This window comes from Mchenga conophoros, linkage group LG6 (assembly GCF_057382185.1).
Source record: "Mchenga conophoros isolate Kocher_MC1m ecotype Shallow Benthic linkage group LG6, M_conophoros_male_GT1.1, whole genome shotgun sequence".
Classification (NCBI taxonomy): Eukaryota; Metazoa; Chordata; class Actinopteri; order Cichliformes; family Cichlidae; genus Mchenga; species Mchenga conophoros.
Window position 1 is genome coordinate 40,342,124 of NC_140531.1, and position 20,942 is coordinate 40,363,065.

The 20,942-nt window shown below is 43.2% G+C and overlaps 1 protein-coding gene across 22 annotated transcripts in view; it reads left to right on the plus strand.

Moving 5' to 3' along the window:
- The window catches only part of rims1b (regulating synaptic membrane exocytosis 1b), an 84,305-nt gene that overhangs the window by 20,904 nt on the left and 42,459 nt on the right, over positions 1 to 20,942 (plus strand). For 20 of the 22 annotated variants that reach the window (XM_085278068.1, XM_085278081.1, XM_085278078.1 and 17 more), the window contains exons 2-5: positions 2,260 to 2,473; positions 5,769 to 5,789; positions 16,037 to 16,338; positions 16,789 to 17,705. In XM_085278068.1, coding sequence (XP_085134194.1) covers positions 2,260 to 2,473; positions 5,769 to 5,789; positions 16,037 to 16,338; positions 16,789 to 17,705 — 1,454 coding nt within the window. Of the gene's footprint in view, positions 1 to 2,259; positions 2,474 to 5,768; positions 5,790 to 7,669; positions 14,981 to 16,036; positions 16,339 to 16,788; positions 17,706 to 20,942 lie in introns of those variants that run through there. The other 2 variants (XM_085278071.1, XM_085278086.1) reach the window with 2 other exon arrangements.

A 20,942-nucleotide genomic window follows, 5' to 3' on the forward strand; every position in this document is an offset into this window, starting at 1 on the left:
TGCTGCGTTACCATGACAACCTGCTGCGTACCCTCTGTTTCTGACAGCTGTTCCCATTGCGCCCATGCTTTGCTCAGCCCCTGGACTCACGTCGGCAGGATGGATAGCTTCTTGGGGTCAGGGGTCATGTTTATGACGTTGCTGCCGTGGAATCGTCATGTTGGTTTTTCATCTGAAATACAGCTTAGGGTTTAATTTTGGAAAATGTCCATTCAACCATAAATTAAAGCTTAAATTGAAGCATTTTTAAGTAAAATACATGAGCATATGAGTATTTTTGCAGACATGCGCAGACACTTTCTATTGGAAGCATGTGATGTTTGTATCCGTCCTCCTCTCATTATCTATTGAACCTTCAAGGCTTCATCCTGTTTTCCTCAGTCACACACAGCCAATAATGGTGATGGATTAAGAGCTCAGGATCATTGTCATCATGCACTCTGAGAAAATAAAGTAACTTATTAAGAGCTGAGCCCTTAACTTAGAGGCTAATTTTATATTCTTTTATAGGATTTATAATTTCAGATTAAACATAACATACCTAAATGATTATCTAACGAATAATTTAACCAATTGATTTGTCATCTAACCTCAACATTAATGAATAAAAGCAGATTTCATTCAGCCCTCCTGTGCCTGTTTCAGCCATTTCTCGTGTGAGCTGATTGGCCGAGATGTGTCCCAGACCGCCGGACTCCTCCCCGCTCCAACTGTGCATGGTGGCAGTCTGCTGCAGCAGCACTGTGAGCCACAGACAAGCAGAAAGTCTTCAGTGAAGAAAATCACGGCCGCGGCTTTGACAGTTTCTATTCAACATTCTGTTTTTCTTTATTTGAGGACGACTAGAAATTTTTCTGAAATTGTTTACCATTTCATCCGGATATAGTGCCTTTTACTTAAGACTGACACAGACCTTTTTAGAGAAAGAAGAATCGTGTTGAGGCACAGCAACATTCTTGGACTTTGATTGGGTCATGCTGGAGGATAGTTATCTCTTTGATTATTTGTACCATGAAAAGCTGTTGACAACAGATCAGGTGTTATGTTTTCAACCCGTTTCCTGCCCAGCAGCTGACATACAGAAAGCGATGTCTGCTTACAATAGACCCAGGTAACCAGTCTACACTAAGTGTATTTGAAGGTCTTTTAAATGTATTTATTATTAAGTTACCTCGAGATCTGGGTGCTTGTGATGGGTGCTGTTTCTAAGCTCACAGCTCTGTTACCTCAGCACTGTTTCCCACACATACTTTGGTTACAGTTGAAGTTTTGTACCACAGGATAAGAAGCTGTCTGGAGACCCAGCTGAATGATATCGAAACCACCACAACAGCAGTTTGCCCTGTGACCCAGCCAATGGGAAAACAGAAGATGAGCAGGGGCGGGGCTTGCTGGTTAGCATGGACTAAACTGTCAGATTATTGAAATTATTGATGTTTTTCTCTTAAAGTTGTGGCTGAGTGGGCTGTCCAAGTAATGCCTGTGTGGAAAACACAAATCAGTGTGGAGCGCTCAGCGCCCTGATGACCAGCAGGTTTTCCACTTATCCCGCTTTATTTGTGGGTTTCATTCATTTGTCATTTTCAACTTTGTCAAGTGTGCAGAAGTGTGAATTTCACAGTTTTTGACAAATAGCTCAGCTAAAACGTCGGTGTGTTGCGAGAGCCCTGAATAAAGTTTGTTTGGTTACACAAATTGGCTGCAAATGTGTGAATGAAGCCATCTCCTTCCTGTCTTAAATCTCTTACTAAGCGAGGTAATTAAAGTCCCTGTCTGGGTCCCATATATGCGAGCCATGCTATGCTAATTCAGTATTCCTTTGACACTTCTGTGGAGACAACATTGTGGGTGTTTTCACATGGCCTGATTTGCAATTCACACTCGGGTTATTTCCATCACTGGCATCCTGGGAAGCAGGGAGGGAGGAAGTCTGTGAGCCACAGAGCGCAAAACTGAGCTGAAGTTTCACTTAATTGGGTGTATGATATTTTTTTTTCTTAAAGGGACCTTTCAAGTGGAGCTCTAATTGCCACTTATTTTCCTTTAACTGAAACATCACTTTCTTTTTCTGAACGATTTATTTATTCTAAGAATTATTCAGTTATTCAGACATCCTTCAACATCTTCTGGTTTGGTGTATGGATAATTAGACATCGAGATCTCTGTGAAGAGAGCTGGTGAGTTAAGAAGTTTAACAAACTAAAGTTCATGATGTACCACTAATGGGCAATCTTCCACTTCTGTCTTCTCTCCTTTCAGAACACTGCACAAGCAGTTTGAGAGCTACAAACAGGAAGTGCGTCGCATCGGGGCCGAGACGCGGCGCCAGCAGACCCAGCAGAAGGACGACGCGCCCACCTGCGGCATCTGCCGCAAGACTAAGTTTGCAGATGGCTGCGGCCACCTCTGCTCCTACTGCCAGATCAAATTCTGCGCTCGCTGTGGAGGGCGGGTCTCTCTGCGCTCCAATAATGTGAGAAGCCTCTGAATGTTTTCCTTCGTCCTCTCGTACTCACCTCATTCCTGCTGTATACGATACACAATCGCTCCTTCTGCTTCTGTGTGTTTGTCACGTCTGCTTTTTTTGTTTCCTTGTCACACTTTGGTGAGAACAAAGTGTATTGGAAGAATGGCTTGGCACCTATGTCTCGTGCCAAGCCAATCTTCCAAAACAGGAGCCGATGGGAATATTAGGTTTGCAAGTATTGAGTGAAACCAACAGTAAAGCAAAATGTTGGGCACAATCACACTAAATTCTAGGCTAAAGTATAAATTTTTAAGATAAAATTTAGTCTGTGTAGTCGTGCATGTCAGTACCAAAGATATAAAGATATATATATATCTTTGTGCCCTGGTTCTGGTGGTGCCACGTGAAGAGTCAACTGATAAACAGCTTGTCTGGGTAATATCGTTTGTCTAAAAAAGAAATAAAATGCCAAACTAAAGCCAGCAATGCACTAAATGCACTGACCTGCACCAAGCCTGGGCTACAAGCTAAAAAGCAGCTTATTATAATTAAAGACACAGACTGTATCACCACGTTATCTCCATTCATGGGATTCATGTTGAATCAGTGTGCCTTCCAGCCATAAACTAAGCATGTTTGTGCTATTTTAAGACCCGGCCCCTCTTCCATCCAAGCTTTCTCTGGGCTCTCCTCCAACCCAAGAGAGAGGCCCACCTTCTGGTTATCTTACCTGACCATGAGCCCTCCACCCTTGGCCTGCTGGTTCCCAATCTGTTCAGTATCCGCCCATCCCAGCTGGGCCTGGACTCCCACTGGCACCACACGTATGTAGAACTCAAAAGGCCAGTCAAAAAAGGGGCTAAAGATAGTATCCCTGCTGGTACAGCCATTAATATTACTCTAACAGCAGGCACACTGCTTCACGGAAGTAAAGAGAGGAGGCTAGTATCATTTATAAATACAACAAATACGAACTTATTTGGACTTCATATAAAACCAGACAATGTGGTCTTCTCGAAGAACTTCATGGTTATACATTTAATTTAATAGAAATTTTACAAGTGAAATTTCAAGGTGCAAAATCTTTTAAATATTATTTTAGATGTAACTTCATGTCTTTACTGCTTTGATCTTCTTGCTGGAGATTTTTGTTCATTTGTTTGTTTCTGTATTTGTGCTACTTTTACATAATGAATCAATTAATCTATAAACCTGCCTAATTAACTGGGGTTAGAAGACATCAAACACAAAATCTGCTCATTTACAGTTCATTAATAGATATTTTTAGAACATAATTTTTCCCCTTTATTTTTCTGGTCCGTCTCTCCTAAAGCTGATACGCCATTTTTCAAGATTCTTTCTAAGATTTGTTTTCTATTTATTTTAAACTAAAAGTTTCTGCATTCACAAGACAATTTCATTAATAAGTCCTTACAAGGAATACGCAACATGCAAGTCGTGCTCCACTTCTTCTCTCTATTTGTGTATGTGCATTAGCGAGCGTGTGTGTGTGTGTGTGTTATGTGGGAGTGATGTGTCAGAAGTGACGCTCTCATGGTCTCGGCAGTGCTTGCCTCTGTCCCGGCCCGTTTGTCCAGTCATGCAAAATAACAGCATTAGGAAAGTGTGAGATTTGTTGCATCACATAAAATTTTCTCCTGCCTACAGACTGCTCATTTACTCCACATGAGCAGAACACTTTATTTTCCTCCAGGCAGAAGTTTGTACCTCAAAATTACATTTAGTGCTCTATAAATATACTGTATGCACTTCATCACGTGCATTTTAATGAATGCACTACATACACTTTAAAAGTGAGCTGGCTAGAAACCGGCTTTTTGTCATTAAAAAAATACCACAGTACAAAGACGAGTACTAAATGTAATTTTAGAACATTGCCGTAAAAATACTCCATAAACCATTTTAAAGTCAACATGAAGTAAATATCAAAAACCTGTTTTCTGGGGGATAATTTTAAAACTGTACTACAAAAACTGTCTGGGTAAAATATCACGCTGTACACGACATCAGTATGTTGCACTTTCCTGGACATAATTTCACAGCCTCAAAGCTAGAGACTCTTTTGACAAAAGGACAAGGATCCATTCTCAGCCATACAGGGGCTCTGCAAAACTATAAAAACAAAATAATTAGGGAGAAATTATCAGGAAACAAACGTTTACTTGTTCATAAGCAGCTTAGTGTAATAATTAATTAATTCTGATTGAAAGAGCTGTGTAGTGCTGCCCTGTGCCCTGCAGAAGGCATCACAGCGACACACAAACCACAAAGCTTATAGCCTCTACATGACGCTGGGCGCTAACTCTATTAGTTTAATGAGCAAAATATTTTGGATTTAAAGGACCTGAGATTGTTTGCAGTGCATAAATCCAGAAAATGGGTTAAAAGGGAAGACGTGTCCAAAAAACCAAAACAGTTCTCTGTGTTGCTTTTAGTGTAGGAGGCATGGCACATCCTGATCCTGTCGCAGGTCACGAGCAAGCACGTTGCATGCCGCCGCAGCCTAACGTGTCAGCAATCACATACATGTGCGTGCTGTTGTCTCCGCTGCCCTCAGACTCTGATTATGAAGTATGTGAAATAACTCTGCAGAATGTAACTAACAGATGTTTGCACCACATCCTCTTTCTCCTTTTTCTCCTCATGCATTTGCCCTTCTCTTCTCACAATCTGTCCGCTCTTCCACGTCCCAACTTCACCTCCTCTACTTCTCCGTTCATTTTATCATTTATTTCTCTCCTTTCCTACTCCGACCCACCCCTTCCTCACTTTTCTTGATTCTCCCTGCTACCTGGACTGCATGCCACAAAGGAGGACAAAGTGGTTAGCATCCTTTTTTCTTTTGTTTTTTTCTGCTTTCTCTATGTGCTGTGAACGTGACGTCTGTACTACTCGAAGGTAAAGGAAGGAAATGCTGGCTGCGTTTAGATCTGGAGCTGATTTCTATCCTGGAAATATGATGCAAAACCAAATAAGTTCAGTTTCTTACACATTGGTGTCATCTGTCATTTAAAAAACAAGAAAACAGCAGTATCAGATGCAAGAGAGCAAGCTATTGGGTTGGAACGTAGCCAGTATTTGCACAAATCCACTTGTGGATTACTGACTTAACTGAACAAAGGGAGTCTCTGAAAGTTCATATAGTTTGGTTATTTCTCTGAGCCTTTACTGTACCATCCAGGGTGGAGACACCTGGAACTGTTGTCTCCTCAGCGGTTACTCTCTCCGTATAAATCCTGACTAACTCTGTTTCCATTGTCTGTCTCCTCCCCCTGCAAAGTGTCTCATAGTGAAGGACAGGGTAAGACTTGCTGGACAATCCATGGATTTTGCTGCATGGGTCACAACTATTGTCCCCTCCTCCCACACACGGGTCTGTGCTCATTCGCAGTTTCAGAAGAGGATTTCAGACCCGCCATCGGTTTTAAGAGTTCCTAGAGGAGCTGGCTGGTGACCCCGTATTAGCACTCTAATTCTGAGAATGAACGCAGACCCTGAAAAGTAACTGACAGGCAGAGCGAGCATGAGCCATGACATAGGCTGTCTGCAGGGGCGTCTGAGCCATCCTGAGCCATCCTGAGCCATCCTGACCCCTCTTCCTATGGCTGTAGGCATGGCTGTGCTGTGAAGGGGAGGAATAAATATTTAGATAAAACAAAAAGGGGGTCTGGGAGATTGGCATTTCAACTGGCATGCATATAAGAATGCGAGAAAGACCTTTTATCTGCATAATGAATGCACACTCATGCCTGTGCATGCTTTCCCTGCCTGTGTGTTTGAGACCAGACCAGCCTTGCCATGGGGAGACGGGAAGGGCCCAGGTATATTTATATATTTATATGTATGTGTATGTTCCAGTTTGTCCTCTTACCACTTCCTGTTAATGCTTGGTCACTGCAAACTGCTGCCAAAGTGTTGTTACTGCCGAGAAATTCAGAAAGTCAAAGCCAGTGAGTTTCAGTTTTTTGATGTTGCACCTTCCTCATATAGAACTGAAGAGGATTCATTGTTTTACAGTTTAAAGCCTGAATAGAAATCAAGAGAGGTGACCCCAACAGCTGCGGAAATAGGACTATAAATCATAAATCTTATGGCGCTTAAAAATGGCCAGTCTTCTCGAGCACCTCTGGGCTGTAGACGTGCAGCAGAAACAGCCATCTGTCTGCAGGACATGATACACGATACCTATGATTATTATAGTCTGAAACTTGAAATAAAAAGGCAGGATGACTTAGTTTTAAACAGTCCCCAGGTTGATACGGAAACCACAGCGAGCTCTGCAGTGTGATAAGAAGCTGGTGTGTGTTTCATGGCCCTCTCTTTGAAGCTGCCCTGCTTTTGCTGGTGCTATAGCTTGATAATGGCTGAGTGTTTGTTTGTGTGTGTTTAATGTCAGCTCCAGATGGCTTCCAGAAACTGAACTAACTGCTGACAATCTGTCTGCTTTGTAGAGGCGCACTGCCTCCCAGTGGAGAACAGACAGGCTCCTAACACAGACACCTGACATCTTCCAGTGCCAATGAAAAATGCATTTCGAGCCACGTTAAGGCTTTTCCAAACTATTATATGCACTCTTCATTGTTCGTTTTTCTCTGATCTGGTTGCAGCTGTTGTGTGCGTACATATTTGTAAGCATTCAGTGAGTTCGTGACCTGCGAGCTACTATTAACACATTCAAACTCCTACACACCGATACTACCAGTGCTAAATCTTTGTCTCTCAGTGCGTCGTGCTCACACTGCTTTTTACCAGAAGGGCGGAAGCACTGCATAATCTCCATCATGTTTCTCAGTATAGGCGACTAACCTGCTGCTCTCTCTGCACACTTCACTCCTCTCCTCTCATACACGACTCAATCTGCAGCCTGTGTAACACGCGCGCTTTCTCCCTGCTTTAATTGTCTCAGTTTATGCCTTTTCTCTTTTCCTGCTGATACACCGACACAAATCTGTACACCCTTTTTTTAGATATAAAACAGTTTATCAGGCAGGAAGGTTTGACACACATCCTGGATTTGAAAGCTGATGGCTATGTCCATCATGCACACTGTGCAGCTCTAATGACTTCCTTGACTGGATACGTCAGTGTCAACAATCTGAAAACGCGCCTTTAATGCTTAAAGTGATTTGTTTCAGCTCCTATTATTATCATCCTCGCTGGAAAGTGAAGGCCCACGTAAACAATTCAAAGAGTTTCTTGGACACACTTTGTGTGGCTGCTTCTACTGCTGAGTTCAAAGAGTCCAACTGGGCAAGAAACAAGAGCAATCAGCAAGCAGTCAGATTTTAAACAAACCTCAGGGTTAAAAGAGGACCTCTTGTTCTTTTCCTATTTTCTGCTCCTATTAAACATGGTTGGGTTTCACGCAGTGAGGTCGCTCCTCATAAATCAAGCACAGAGATATAAGATCTTCAACCAACAGAGAAATCGAGTTAACTTTGCTGGACTTTACTGTGAGAAAAATAGCAGATCAAACAGAGTTTAATCAGAAGAATGATGTGAAAATCAGATAAACGACTGACAGGAGCCAGAAAAAAGTAAACATTTTGCTACATTTCATATCCAAAATGTGAAATCCAAATCTCTCTCTCCTCTATGTTTGCTTAATTAAGATCTCAGAATGGCTCCAACATGAAAAAGTTTTTTTCTACTCTTCTGGATGTGTGACATCAGCGATAGCAGGTCTCCTTATATGGTCATCTGAAGGGACCGGTGGGGTTGTGTATTAATGCTGTGCAGAACTTTGTAGATCCATTGTGTACATGTTGTAGTTGTGTTGTTGGTGGACCTCTAACTTAGCCTGTGCTGTGGAGAAGACAAAATAAATGCACACAAAGAACTTGTGAAGTGAAGTGAAACCAACTGCCAACTGCAGCCATTACCTGTGCTTCCGGTGGGCTTTTTGGAGGATTTTTGGTTCTTATGTTGTTTTGTTGATTTCCCCCCCTCTCTTACATACGTAGAGCATCATCGCCATTAATGTCAGGCTCTGTGTTGATGGGGGTTTTTTCAAGGAAGGCACACAAGGACTTCTGTGTTGGCTACGTACCCATAATCTTTCCCTTTACTTAAACAAAGTTGTATATAAGCTGATTACAAATGCAGAACATTAGTTCAGCTGTGGCTGTGAGCACAGGAACCCGCTGGTCTTTAGTTTGCAAGATCCAACCAATCAGTAGAAAGTTGCCTTAAACTGGAATTGAAGGGCTGCACCGAGGCCAAGTATGAGACAAACAAGGATTGTTCTTAACTGTAAATCAAGCAAAGCTAGTGCGGTAGAAGAATAAACATATGCACTGGAAATGAGGACAACAGGAATGCTTGGTGAGCACATGCAAGGTTTTTTGGTCACTCCAATAACAATGTCAGCCATAGAAAATATTCCCGTTGTTACACTACTGGTTTGCATCACTGTCTTCTCTAATGCAATTAAAAAATGCACTTTGTCCACAGACACTGCTGCGTTTAGTGCACAAAACACTTTCATCTTTTTCATTTAAAATGTTGTTAAACTGGTGAGAAATGTATGTTGGGTTTTTTTCCCAAACGTGCGTGAGAGGAAACGTGACCACATTGTGTAATTTTGCTTAATCTTATGTGGTTTTAAAAGCTCTTTTTAGCGTGGTGATGTAGAGCGTGGTGAGAAAGGCATTTCAAGATCGGAAGTGGAAAACTGGTGTGGATTTACAGCCACGCCACCTTTGCTTTTTCCTTCAGTCTTCCTCACCACAGAGTGGGTCTGGCCTGCTTACAGACTTGATCTACAGCCTTATTAGTGGAAATGGAGCATTATGTCTTCGCCGGTCATCGTTCTTCTCACCATTCACGATTTACCATTCCCCGTGAATGATGGCAGTTTACACTCAGCACCGCCTCGTATGTCATCCTGTCGAGGCATGTGTTTGTGTTGAAGGCGGGGTCGCTGCGCACACTGAAAGCCCACTGCGTCTCCCCACTGATCTGCCATCCCCAAGGCTCCCATCTATTCTGCCCATTTAAGGAAAGCTGATGTTCGCGCAGTTCAGGCCTAAATGAATGCTGTTCTCGTCAAATGCTGCTGCCGCCGCCGCCGCCGGCCAAGCTGCTGCAGCGATGCACGCCTTTCCCGTTTTGTCAGCAGATGGGCGTCCCAGACGCCGGGGGTGGGAAAAGAAGAGGGTGGGGGTGGAGAATTAGAGACATAAGAGTGACAGGTGTGCCGTGTCTTCATTTGTCAAGTCAGCCAGGTGTGTCAGCCAGGCGAGAAAGTGAGGAGAGATTAGAAAGAAAAGAAAGAACATGGAAAGAGAAAAGCCAAGAGAAAGGGAAAGAGGGGAAATTAAACCAACAGAGAGGAAAGATGAGAAAGGTGGAGGAGGGAAGAAAGATTTATTGATAAGAAATAAGGAATGGAAATTGGAAAGGAAAAGAAAAATGCAAAAGAAGAGGGGAGAAAGAGGAATGAGGGGAGAAACCAATGAGATGAGAGAAGGGCTGTGGAATAATAGGAAAGAGGAAACAGAAGTCAAAGCTTTGAGAAGAGAGGGAAGGAAAACAGAGGGCTGGGTGGAGGTATGAAGGGTAAAATACAAAAGACATTTGTAGAAAGAAAATAAGGAAAAAATTGGGATACACATCAAGAAAAGGAAATATGAAAGGGGAGGATAAAAACTAAGAACAAGGAAACCAGGAAAAGGGAATAAAAATGGAAATAAAAAGAGCAGAACCAATGAAGCCAAGAAAGGTTAGAATGGGAAAGAGATCAAATTCAATGAATAGCAAGGAAAGAAATAGAAAAAGAGAAACATGAGTGTTGTAAATAAGGAGGCAAAAGAAAGAAAGGATAAAACAAATGTGATGGAAAGCCGAACTAAAGGTTAAAAGAGGAAAGAAACAGAAGAAATGAACAGGAGAGATGAGACCATGTTCACGTTCTTTTGAATCCTGCCAAAGCTGCAGTCAGGTTATCTGTCAGGTGACAATTTTATCTTTTTAATTTTTGTTGTTATTGCCTTTTAGCACTAAACACACACACACACACACACACACACACACACACACACACAGCTTTGTAGCCCTTTCCCTCACTGGCTTGTCTGTGTGATTTGGTTACCATGGAGAAGCACATTTTTAGGCAGAAGGAGGTTGACATTATTACACGACAGAAACAACAACACTGCCTACACACACACACACACACACACACACACGCACACACACACACACCTCGCCTACAGGCAGTCGCCCACGCCACACTCTTCCAGGCATGAAGGTTTGAGAAGCGTCCTACATACAAGTCCTGTAATGCACATCTGCACAGACACGTCCTCACTCCGCGGCATCCAGTCAAGCTGCGACATGAACCCGTGGTGACACCAGAGTGGGCTGCGTATGGACGGAGAGAGCTGATTGGAGGGTCTCACATCATGCTGTTTCTCTCTCACGCACACTCATTATCGGGTGTATGTATATATCTATGCAATGACACACCAGCATATACACACTGACACACTAATTCCCCTTACGACATGCTTCAGGCTATCTAGGAACACAGAGTGCAATCACTCCAGTAAAGGATTAAATGTATTACATCCCCTTTGTGTGTGTTTGTGTGTGTGTTTGTTTGTGCGTGTGTTCCTATAAATTCTTTATTGTTTACTACCCTCCCCCATCCATGGTGCAAAGTTTGAAGCATACACAGAGGTGTGCTTTGATAAATGTCTCTCTCTGGATCCAGAGCACACTGACACACGTCTTCTGTATGATGATCTAATTTCAGGATAAAGCTTGGGGATGAAAGTGGCAACAACTTGCGAAGCAACGCACACTGCAGATGGTGCTGAATGAAGCTCAATAAGTGCTGAAAATGCTCTGTCCTGATTGGGGTTGGGTGGTATCTATTTTTTTTATGCCTTCATGATTTACTGAAATTTTACTGTGGTATGCATTAGGTTATAAAATAATAATGTGTTTTCAAAAAAGAAAAATGAAATCAAAAATAAAAGCAAGACTGTATACTTCCACTGAGGATAAAAAACCAACTCTCTCCACAACAGGACGAACTGAGTCTCTCAATCCAGGGACATTTTTATCTGTGTTTGTCGTTTGTGATGTTAACAGTAACAGTTTTTGCTGTGTCAGACTTTACAATGATGTTTGTGGCTTTTTGCGCTTAGCAGTCATGATGTAGAATGAATGGAGGAAGTGGAAGGGGCTGAGAACACAGCCGTGTAGTGCATCCATCTCAATGTTAGTCGACTCTTATGAGCTGGAGAAGGCCTAGCCCATTATTGTAAGGGCAGTCCTGGTCTGCATTACTGATGTAGAAGCTCCAACTGTCAAGGGAGACAGAACGATGGAGGCAGGATGTGAGAGCCATGATAGGGGGTCCAATAAAAGTCTATATTCTGTCTTCACCTGTTTGACTGTCTAGCGTGCACGTTGAAGTCTTCAGGTGATCGGATGTCAAGGCTGGGGTCCATGCACAGAGACCTTGTCATGGATCATCCTGTCAAGGGGGGCCTGAGGCCAGAACATGGGAGTGGACCCAAATGCAGACACCAAACGGAAAAGCCATAAGATATTAGTAAACTTTATTGCGAACACAGAGATTAGAAATGACACGAAGAGGGTACGTAGTGCAGAGTCTCTGACATGGAGGCACTGGGAAAGAGGGCGTCTGTAGTTCTGAGAATGAGGAGTTAATGCAAGGAGGAGAGAGGAATATTGATTCTGCGGGCTTACTTACAGGTGGATGTCGTGAGGCTCTGGGTAAGGCAACCAAGTGAGCGTCCGAGAACTAACTGCCGCAGGAATGAGGACACATTCAATCTCTTATATTTAGTGATGCAACGTGGAGCAAGTTCACGGGAAAGCGATTTCAGAGGAATGTCATAGCAGTGAGCCATACCTTTTGTTTTGGCTCATACCTGGGAGCAGGCATTAGATCTTAATCGTTCTGTGTAGCGGCACTGACGATCCTCCCTGGTCCAAGTCCAGATGCATTGGACTTGGACCAGATTAAACCGCGAGGTCAGTCTCGACTTATGGGAACAGGAGACGTCAGTAACCTAGGGAGGCTTCAAAGGGCAAAAGACCAGTTGCAGATGAGGTAAGTGAGTTCTGTGCGTACTCTACTCAAGGAAGATGTGAAGACCAGGTTGCTGGGTTTTGTGTAGTGATGCAGCAGAGAGCTGATTCCAGAGCCTCTCGGTTTGGCCATTGGACTGAGGATGGTACTCAGAAAATGGAGGCTGACCATGGCAGTGCAGAGCAGAAAGCTTTCCAAACCTGTGAATCTTCATAGGAATGCTGTGGAGTCTAAAAAACATGATCAACAGGAAGCTTGGCAGTCTCTTAGGCAAAAGGCAGTTTATCTAGAGCAATCAAATGAGCTGATTTGGAAAATCTGTCTATTATGGAACAAATAACTGTTTTCCAGGAAGATGCAGGTAAACTGGTGACAAAATCTAGTGGAATGGATGACCATGATCTGTGAGAGGGTATCAGTGGTTGGAGCAATCATAACAATCATTGTCTTCATGCATGTTCAATCATCCAGGTAAGGAAATCTCAAAAGGTTGATTCTGTTCATCTGGACATTTTCAGTTGGAGAAACGTTTCGTCACTCATCCAAGTGACTTCTTCAGTCTCAGCTGACTGCAGGTTTCCCCAACAGGGGGAACTGGCAGGACAAGGCATCAGGCTTGATATTCCTGGAACCTGGACAATATGAGACTGAGAAATTAAAGTGACCAAAGAGCAGAGACTAACGGGCTTGGCAGATGTTAAGTCTTTTAGCAGTTCTTAGATAGGTTACATTTTTGTGGTCTGGCCAAACAGTGAAAGGTTGCTCAGTTCCTTCAAGCAGGTCCCGCCATTCTTCTAGAGCCAATTGACTGCTAACAGCTCCTGGTCACCCACATTATAATTTCACATCATAGGAGTAAGGCAATGCAAGAAGGCACAGGGTTAGAGCTTACCTTGGGGCCCCGAATGTTGACAGTATAACCCCCAACTCCAGAATCTGATCTACCGCTTTACTGAATGGCTGTGAGGTGTCAGGGTAGACTGAAATGGGCGCAAAGGTGAACAACTGTTTTAGCGTAACAAAAGGTGGAGGTGAGGTGAGTTAGCGGTGCGCTACCTGGCTGTAATTCAGAATGAAATATTGGTAGAAATTGGGAATACCAAGGAACCAAGGCGGGGTGTAGAGATTCTTCAAGGAGACCAGGGTCCAGGTAATTGAGCTGCAGGAGAGTGAAGCAGGGACTTGACAAGGAAATTGGAGACACAAGGAAATTACAGAGCATGAACACAAAAACAAGAAACAATGAGGCGTGGTTACCACCATGAGGTAGCTGACGAACTGGCCGGAGAATAGATGGCTGCGCTGGTCTTAAATATAGCCTCGCTGGTGAGTAGGGCAGGTGAGGAACCAGGGCTGCGCCCAGACAAACAGGACGGCAATGTGAAAATACCAGATCCACTCATTCGGATCCTGACACATCCATGGCTTTTGGTTTTTATTTTTTTAAGATAGACCAACATCGTTTTTGCATTTTTTGATGAAGTCACTGATGTTTCTATTCAGAGACGTAAACATCTACCAGAACGGTCCTGCAGGTTGGCATTGGATTTTTTAGAAACCATCAGTTGTTTTGTTTAACTTTTGTTCAAAACTTCTAACACAGTGAAATGATCCAGCTCCCCAGACGGGGACGATCTTACCCGGCATGTGCAGAGTAAGTTTAAGCACTTCAGCTCATTTCTGGTTGAAAAAAGTAAAGATTACAGTTGGCGCCTTACCAAAAAAAGCTGGGATGTAGGTGATCTGAAGAAAGATTGCCACAGTGCCATCACAATTAAAAGTTGGTTTAACATTTGGTATCAAAATAATAAGATTTGGCCATTTGGCAGATGTTTGTTGGGTTAAATGTTACACATCATGCACATTAAGGAGGGGAGGCATGGTGCACTATAGGTTAAAAGCTATGAATTGTGAGCTGGCATTGTCAGATGATGATGAGTTGTATAAGGGTGATGGGATTACTGGGCACTGCTAATCTGATGCCCCTCCGCTGAGGTGGAGAAAGACACAGAGAGAAAGAGACTGTAGTGTGTTGCTGGGCGGCTGCCCGACAGCTGTGGGCCGTGCGGGCAGCTGATTTACTTTAGATTAGTCTGGACATGCGCCAACTAGGATTCAATCAGGCCATGATGAATGTGCTTTGGCTCACTGAGAGCTAACTGCTAAACTGACTGCTAACAGCACACCTCACTGCCTGTCAAGGAGGGGTAACATTTTGGGGCTTTCCAAAGGTCCCAGAGGTGTTTTGTTTTCACTTTGTGCCAAGGCTCTGCGACGTAATACAAAGGACCACTGTGTTTCCTCTCTGCGGTGGATTTATTCTTCGCAAAATAAACCGGCGGGATTATAAATACGGAGGGAGATAAATCCTGTTTTTTTTCGTGCTGTTGAAGTGAGGTGATATTCTGTAGCCATGGCTACATGTGAGTATTTGATGTTGTCTGTGGGTTTGATTTAGATGATAAAGACTGGGATTTAATCATTTTTATCTTAAATCGGTGTAATCGTCACTCTTAATTTGTAGCTGGTTTTAACAGTTGTAAGAATGATGGCCTCATGGAGCAAAAATGTTTGAACTTTCATGTGACACAGTTAGAAATCACAGTTCTATGTGCTCTGTATCTCTATTATTGTCTGGCCTTATAACTCCTATATTAGATCTTTTGTTATATTATCTTCTTCAATCCAGAAAAATATGCATCTTAATAAAGAAGAACGCTGCAGTACCCATGAAGGTGTAACAGTTCTGTAGATGAGATCATGATGTCCACGTGGAGCCGCTGAAGCCCGCTTAGTCTGTTTTTTTCCCCCTTTCAGTTCTTGCTTTTAAATTAATCAGCAAACTGAGGTATGCTTCTAAATTCAAATCATAAAAATATTATCGATAAAATTAGAGCTGTTTTAGAGGAAAGCATGATCTTTTACGGGACCGTCTGACCACAGCCTCCAAAAAGCTGTGTTTACAGAAAATAGATCAAACAGCAGAGTTTATCACATCATGGTGCTCTTTAATATTTTATTTGTTTTTGCAAAGGATGGAAAGAAGCAAGTATGGGACTGGCATTTTTTTATATTAGAGTTGGGTGTTTGTTGATACACAAGCAAGACTCTTAATGTCTATGAAAAACTGATTCTGCTCCAGCAAAGTTAAAAGCACATTAAAGTTCACCTGCGTTGTACAGATGTTTTAATGCTGCAGATTTGGCCTCCTGACATCAAGCAGGTCACCCACAACCCATCTGGAGTTAGGGGTAGGGTTTGGATAAAGTTAGAATCCACCTATTTTTATGGAATTATGGAAAGTTAGATGCTAAGAAAGTTTCTGAAAATGTACCTTTTAAGCATGTTGCCCATCCGTCAAACTAAAAAAAAAACCCATTTCAGTGCTAAGCCCAGATGTGTTGCTGGTGACCTGGTGGATGTTCAGAGGTGACTTGAAATGAGTTTGCCAAAATCTTCTTCCCTTTCGACCTTTCCAGGTAATGTGGGTATGCAACCAGTGCCGTAAGCAACAGGAGATTCTCACCAAATCAGGAGAATGGTTTTCGGGGTCAGGGGTGCGGCCCGGGAGCCTGGGCACCTCTTTAAACAATCCAGCCACGGGAGGTGAGGCCCAACGGGACAGGAAGCTACTCCGCTCCAGGTCCCAAGCCCCACCGTCCAGCACCAACGCCAACACAGGGCCACCAGACGGGACACATCCGCCCGGCGGTGTCACTGCTCTCAAGGGTGCTGACACCATGCCTGGCTCTCGCTCTCAAAGTGAACCCCCAAGAGAAAAGTGAGATTCCTCTTTATTTACAACCTTTGCCTCTTTTCATTTTTAACATAGGAATTGGTGAAAGCTAGCAGTACTGCAGGATTCAGTTTTCATGGTATATTAATTTGCTGAAGCCCTTGTTGTGTTTTTTAATCCGCTATGTAGCTCTGAGTCTGCAGTAGCTTAACCAGAGAAGAAGGTAGGTCACAGGCAGGTCTTGAGAGGTCTTTGACTCAATCCCTTTGTTTTAATTCTTTGGGTGTGTTAGGTAAGAATTCATAGCTGTCTCATCCTGGTTAGTAGTTTTTTAATCTGTTGATAGCCCTTCGTGACTGAACTAAGAAGATTTTGAAAATAAAAAAAGAAAGAATATATAAAAAGCACAAAATATTTCTGTCAAAAAGCATGCAAAGAATGCTCCTGTGTTTGTATTTGCTTTTATAAAATAACCTAATTTCTTTTCTCATTTAGGAAAAGGCCAGTTTCTTTCCATGAACAAAACGGTAAGGGAGGCATGGGACGTGGTTCTGCCCGGAGACCAGCAGACAAGTTGCATTCACAGTCATCTCTGGACGAGCGGATGGGTCCCGGAGACAGAGGAGAGAGACGGTTAGGAGATGGAAGGCGGCTGGAAAAGATCCACTCTCAGGACTACGAGGACGGGGATGAAAACCTGGGTCGTTCAGAAACACACCGCAGGCGTCCAGAGGATGAGGAGAAGAGGGAACGGCAGCGGCGCGAGGAGGAGTTTCAGAACCGCTATCGCAGTGACCCCAACTTGGCAAGATACCCAGTCAAACCACAGAAGGAGGAGCAGGAGATGCGCATGCACGCCAAGGTGTCGAAGGTGCGGCATGAGCGACGACACAGTGATCTTGCAATAAATGAGGTCGGACTGGGGCCTGGTGAAGGGGGTGGGGGTGGAGGCAGCACAGGAGAGGTGCCGGAAAACCGTCTTGCCAGGAGGGGTGGAGGTGGGGAAGGAGACCGCAAGGCCCTCATGGAGAATCACAGGGCCTACTCCGCAGATAGGACCGTGGGGGTTGTAGGTGGGGCTCCCCCTGCCAGTGGAGGGGGAAGATCAGGGTCCCAACTTGGGGGACCTGTGCCTTCAGACTGGGGTCCAAACAACAGTCGCCTGGAGCATGGACCCCAAGACGGAACGCGGACATCAAGAGAGAAGGGTGGGGTGGATAACCTGCTGAGGAAGGACTCTCAGGGCTCGGACCAGTCGGAGTCTTTGCGGCCACCCCCTCCACAGTCATACAAGGGCAAGCGCGGAGTCAACAAGAGGCAGATGTCCATCAGCAGCTCAGAGGAGGAGGGCGGCTCCACGCCCGAGTACACCAGCTGTGAGGACGTGGACATGGAAAGTGTCAGCGAGAAAGGTCAGTCAGGCAGATGTGCTTACTAAGCTGAACCTCTCCTTACACCGTTAGCCACCATCCATTTCTGTACATTAGAAACTTTTCCTTACTTGTTGAGGCTTCTTTTTCACTCACGAGTCTTCTCATTATATTTTGCTAATGATCTCTGGCTGGTCTTATCTAGACCACACGTTCATACTTTGTTTCCTCATGTAGTCCTCATTCTGTGTAAATGAAACACACAGGACTTTAATGTGGTCTCTCCTGTATTGTCATCATTGTCAAGAACCATGCCGACACTGTGTGCCCGGCGTGCTCTGAGCAAGATTAGAGTCACAGCAGATCTGATGACTAATTGAAATCTGATCTGCTGCTAATACTCTGGGGGACAGACAGATCAATAGACCGGACAAGAGATCTGCCACAGTTTTTAACCACTGTTGATCAGATATAAGGGAAAATAAAAACATAATCTCACACTTCATAGATATATTTTCCACTGCATTCTGCATTGGTAGTGGAATTACAAACAATGTGAGAAAAGCCAGATATATTTTGACCCCCAAGATTACTCTAAAACCAACACTTTCTAGTTTTGGACTGTGAAACTATATGATAAGCGATAGGATAAAGTGCCCACCCAGCATGCAGTGCATTACTATCCCTGTGTGTCATCTACACCTCTGTGCTGTGGCTAAACCCTGCTGCTCTCAGGACAGCTCTCATTTATTTGGAGAGTCCCTGTGATTTAGGCCAGCAGATTTGTGGAATTAGGTCAGTGGCTCGCTGGCTATGTAATGCTTTGCTAACAGCCAGCTGCAACAGCCAACCATGTCCCACCGACTAAATTCAAGCCTGGTTGCAGTTGCACGCTACACGATTTCTGCTATCTTCTTGGCACTTATGGATTTCCCCGCACTAACAGAAATCAAGGGCTGTGCTAAAATAACCCACGCAAGAGTGTTTGGGTTCAGGAGGCAGAGTTACTGCATCAGCTTATCTCTCACTGGTCAGTCCCAGAAGGATGGTGTTCCAGATGTTTTAATCCAGCTTACTATAACTCAGGGACTGGTAATGTGTAGATGGTGTGGATTGGGATTATTAGCTGTTTTAAACACTCTTTAGCTAGCTGGGCCTCAAAACAGGATGTATCCTTTTACTCTCACCATCTCTGGCAATAAGAAAAAGTCACAGGATAATATGTAGCATGCGTTGTGCGATGGAAGGCATTGCATTGTCAGATTAATGCTGGTGTCATCTTAAATTAGACATGGCCAGAGATCTTTTTGGTTTAAGGAATTAGGTGTCATTACATGGATCTGAGATGTAACTAAAAAGTTCTACAGACTGCATCAAATCCCACCAATCAGCACTCATCTTCAAGCTCCTCTTGAAGGCACTTATTTGTCAGCTATTTAGAAGCATTATCACGGAAGCACGAAGGCTCTGCTTCCAAGACATAGATTAACCCATGTGCGTAAACTTTTTTCAGTGGAGGTCTCTTTTGAATGTTCCTCTAAATCTCACATGACTGGAGTCACCAGTCATTTCAATAAAACCGACACGTTCCCAATCCAGGGCTCGTGTCTTACTGTGTGTGTGTGTCTCTCTCTCTCTCTCTCTCACTCTCTTTCTATATACGTATGTATATATATATATATATATATATATATATATATATATATATATATATTATATATATATTATATGTTTAGTGTAGTCATTTAGGTTGAGCTGAATTGTTTTATTATTATTATTGTATGTCCTTTACCTTACAATATATAGTGGTAACTCTTGTGATCTGGAGATATCTTAAAAAAACAGGGTCCATCCATTCATTTTATTCATTGTTCATGCAATACATGGCCACTAATGCAGTCTAACATGCATGTCAAGAGAACTTGAAAGCAAATGATGCAAAAAGGCTGAGCAGCAGGTTTGATTCAAGAGCATTCTTCCAGTTAAGTGACCGTGCTGTAGCACCACTGTGCCACCCTGGCTCTAATATGTTTCTCCTTATTTTCTGTCATATATACACAGTTACTAAGTCATATGGTGTAGTTTAAAGCCGTATTTGAACTTTGCCCTCAAAAGCTCAGGTGACATTCTGTTATTTTACTTATGCAAAAATATAATGAATGAAACATTTGTTAAATTTTTGCAAAAAGTGATAAAAAAGATAAGATGGGTTTGTGTATCACCATTAGGATCCACGTATAAATATGATGATAATAAAATTCAATTCAACTCTGATGTTGAAGCACTGTATTAACAAATTACCACAGCATTGCTGGTATTAAACCTTTTATGTGTGGTCAAGCCCTATGAGCCAAACGCTCATGTTTCAGAGAGTTATATCAGTCATTGGCTGTATGATGATCCTTAATATGCTCGTCTCAGCCACACAGCTCCGTCTGTGAGTATAGACGTGACACCCGGGCATAAAGCTGCCTCAAAGACAGAAGAGCTAAAAGCTTTTTTCAGACAGTGGCTGCATGAAGGCCCAGTAAAGTATAGGATGCTGTGGCTTTGAGGCTGATATGTTTTCTCTAACTGGCTCAGAGAAAATGACAATGTGAAAGTCCACACAACAGGAAACTAAAACAGACAAATACCAAAGAACGCTGATGTGGATTGGAAGGACTAGGGAGAGAGCTGCTGAAGAAGGGTCAGGTGATAGCGTGGATGCTCACGTGCTCCTCTTAAACAGATGATTTTTCCATATCAGTCAGTTACCAATGAGAGTAAGCCAGGACTGCCTTCAGGACAGTAAGAGGGACTTGGTCAATCTTCAGTTGAGCGGAGCCTCTTTCACTTACATGCTGTGTTTGTCTTAAACAATGATACCTACAAAGAGCTGTTAATAAAGAGCTATCTGCCCAGCTTGCTCATCCACTAAACGGTGGCATCAGCATTTTTCCTCTCGAGTGTTCCAGTTAGCATCACTAAAGTTGCTCAAGTCATTCAGACTTTTTTTTCCTGATTTCTCCATCAACCATGATTGTATAGGCTTCATTTGGTTTCTACTCTTTCCACCAAAAAGTTCTTTTCTCTCCCCCCTGCAGGCATTTTGCAAAAAAACATCACGTGAATTATTCTGCCTGCCCACGTACCTCAAACTGAAGTTACTCAAAGGATTTTAAAATCGCCATCAGATGTTTTCTTGCTGTTGGGCAGCACTAAACTGTGCTGCCCATTTCCAGCTCCATATTTGTATTCTTAAAATCTAGAGTAGCTTTGCATTATTCATGGTTCAGA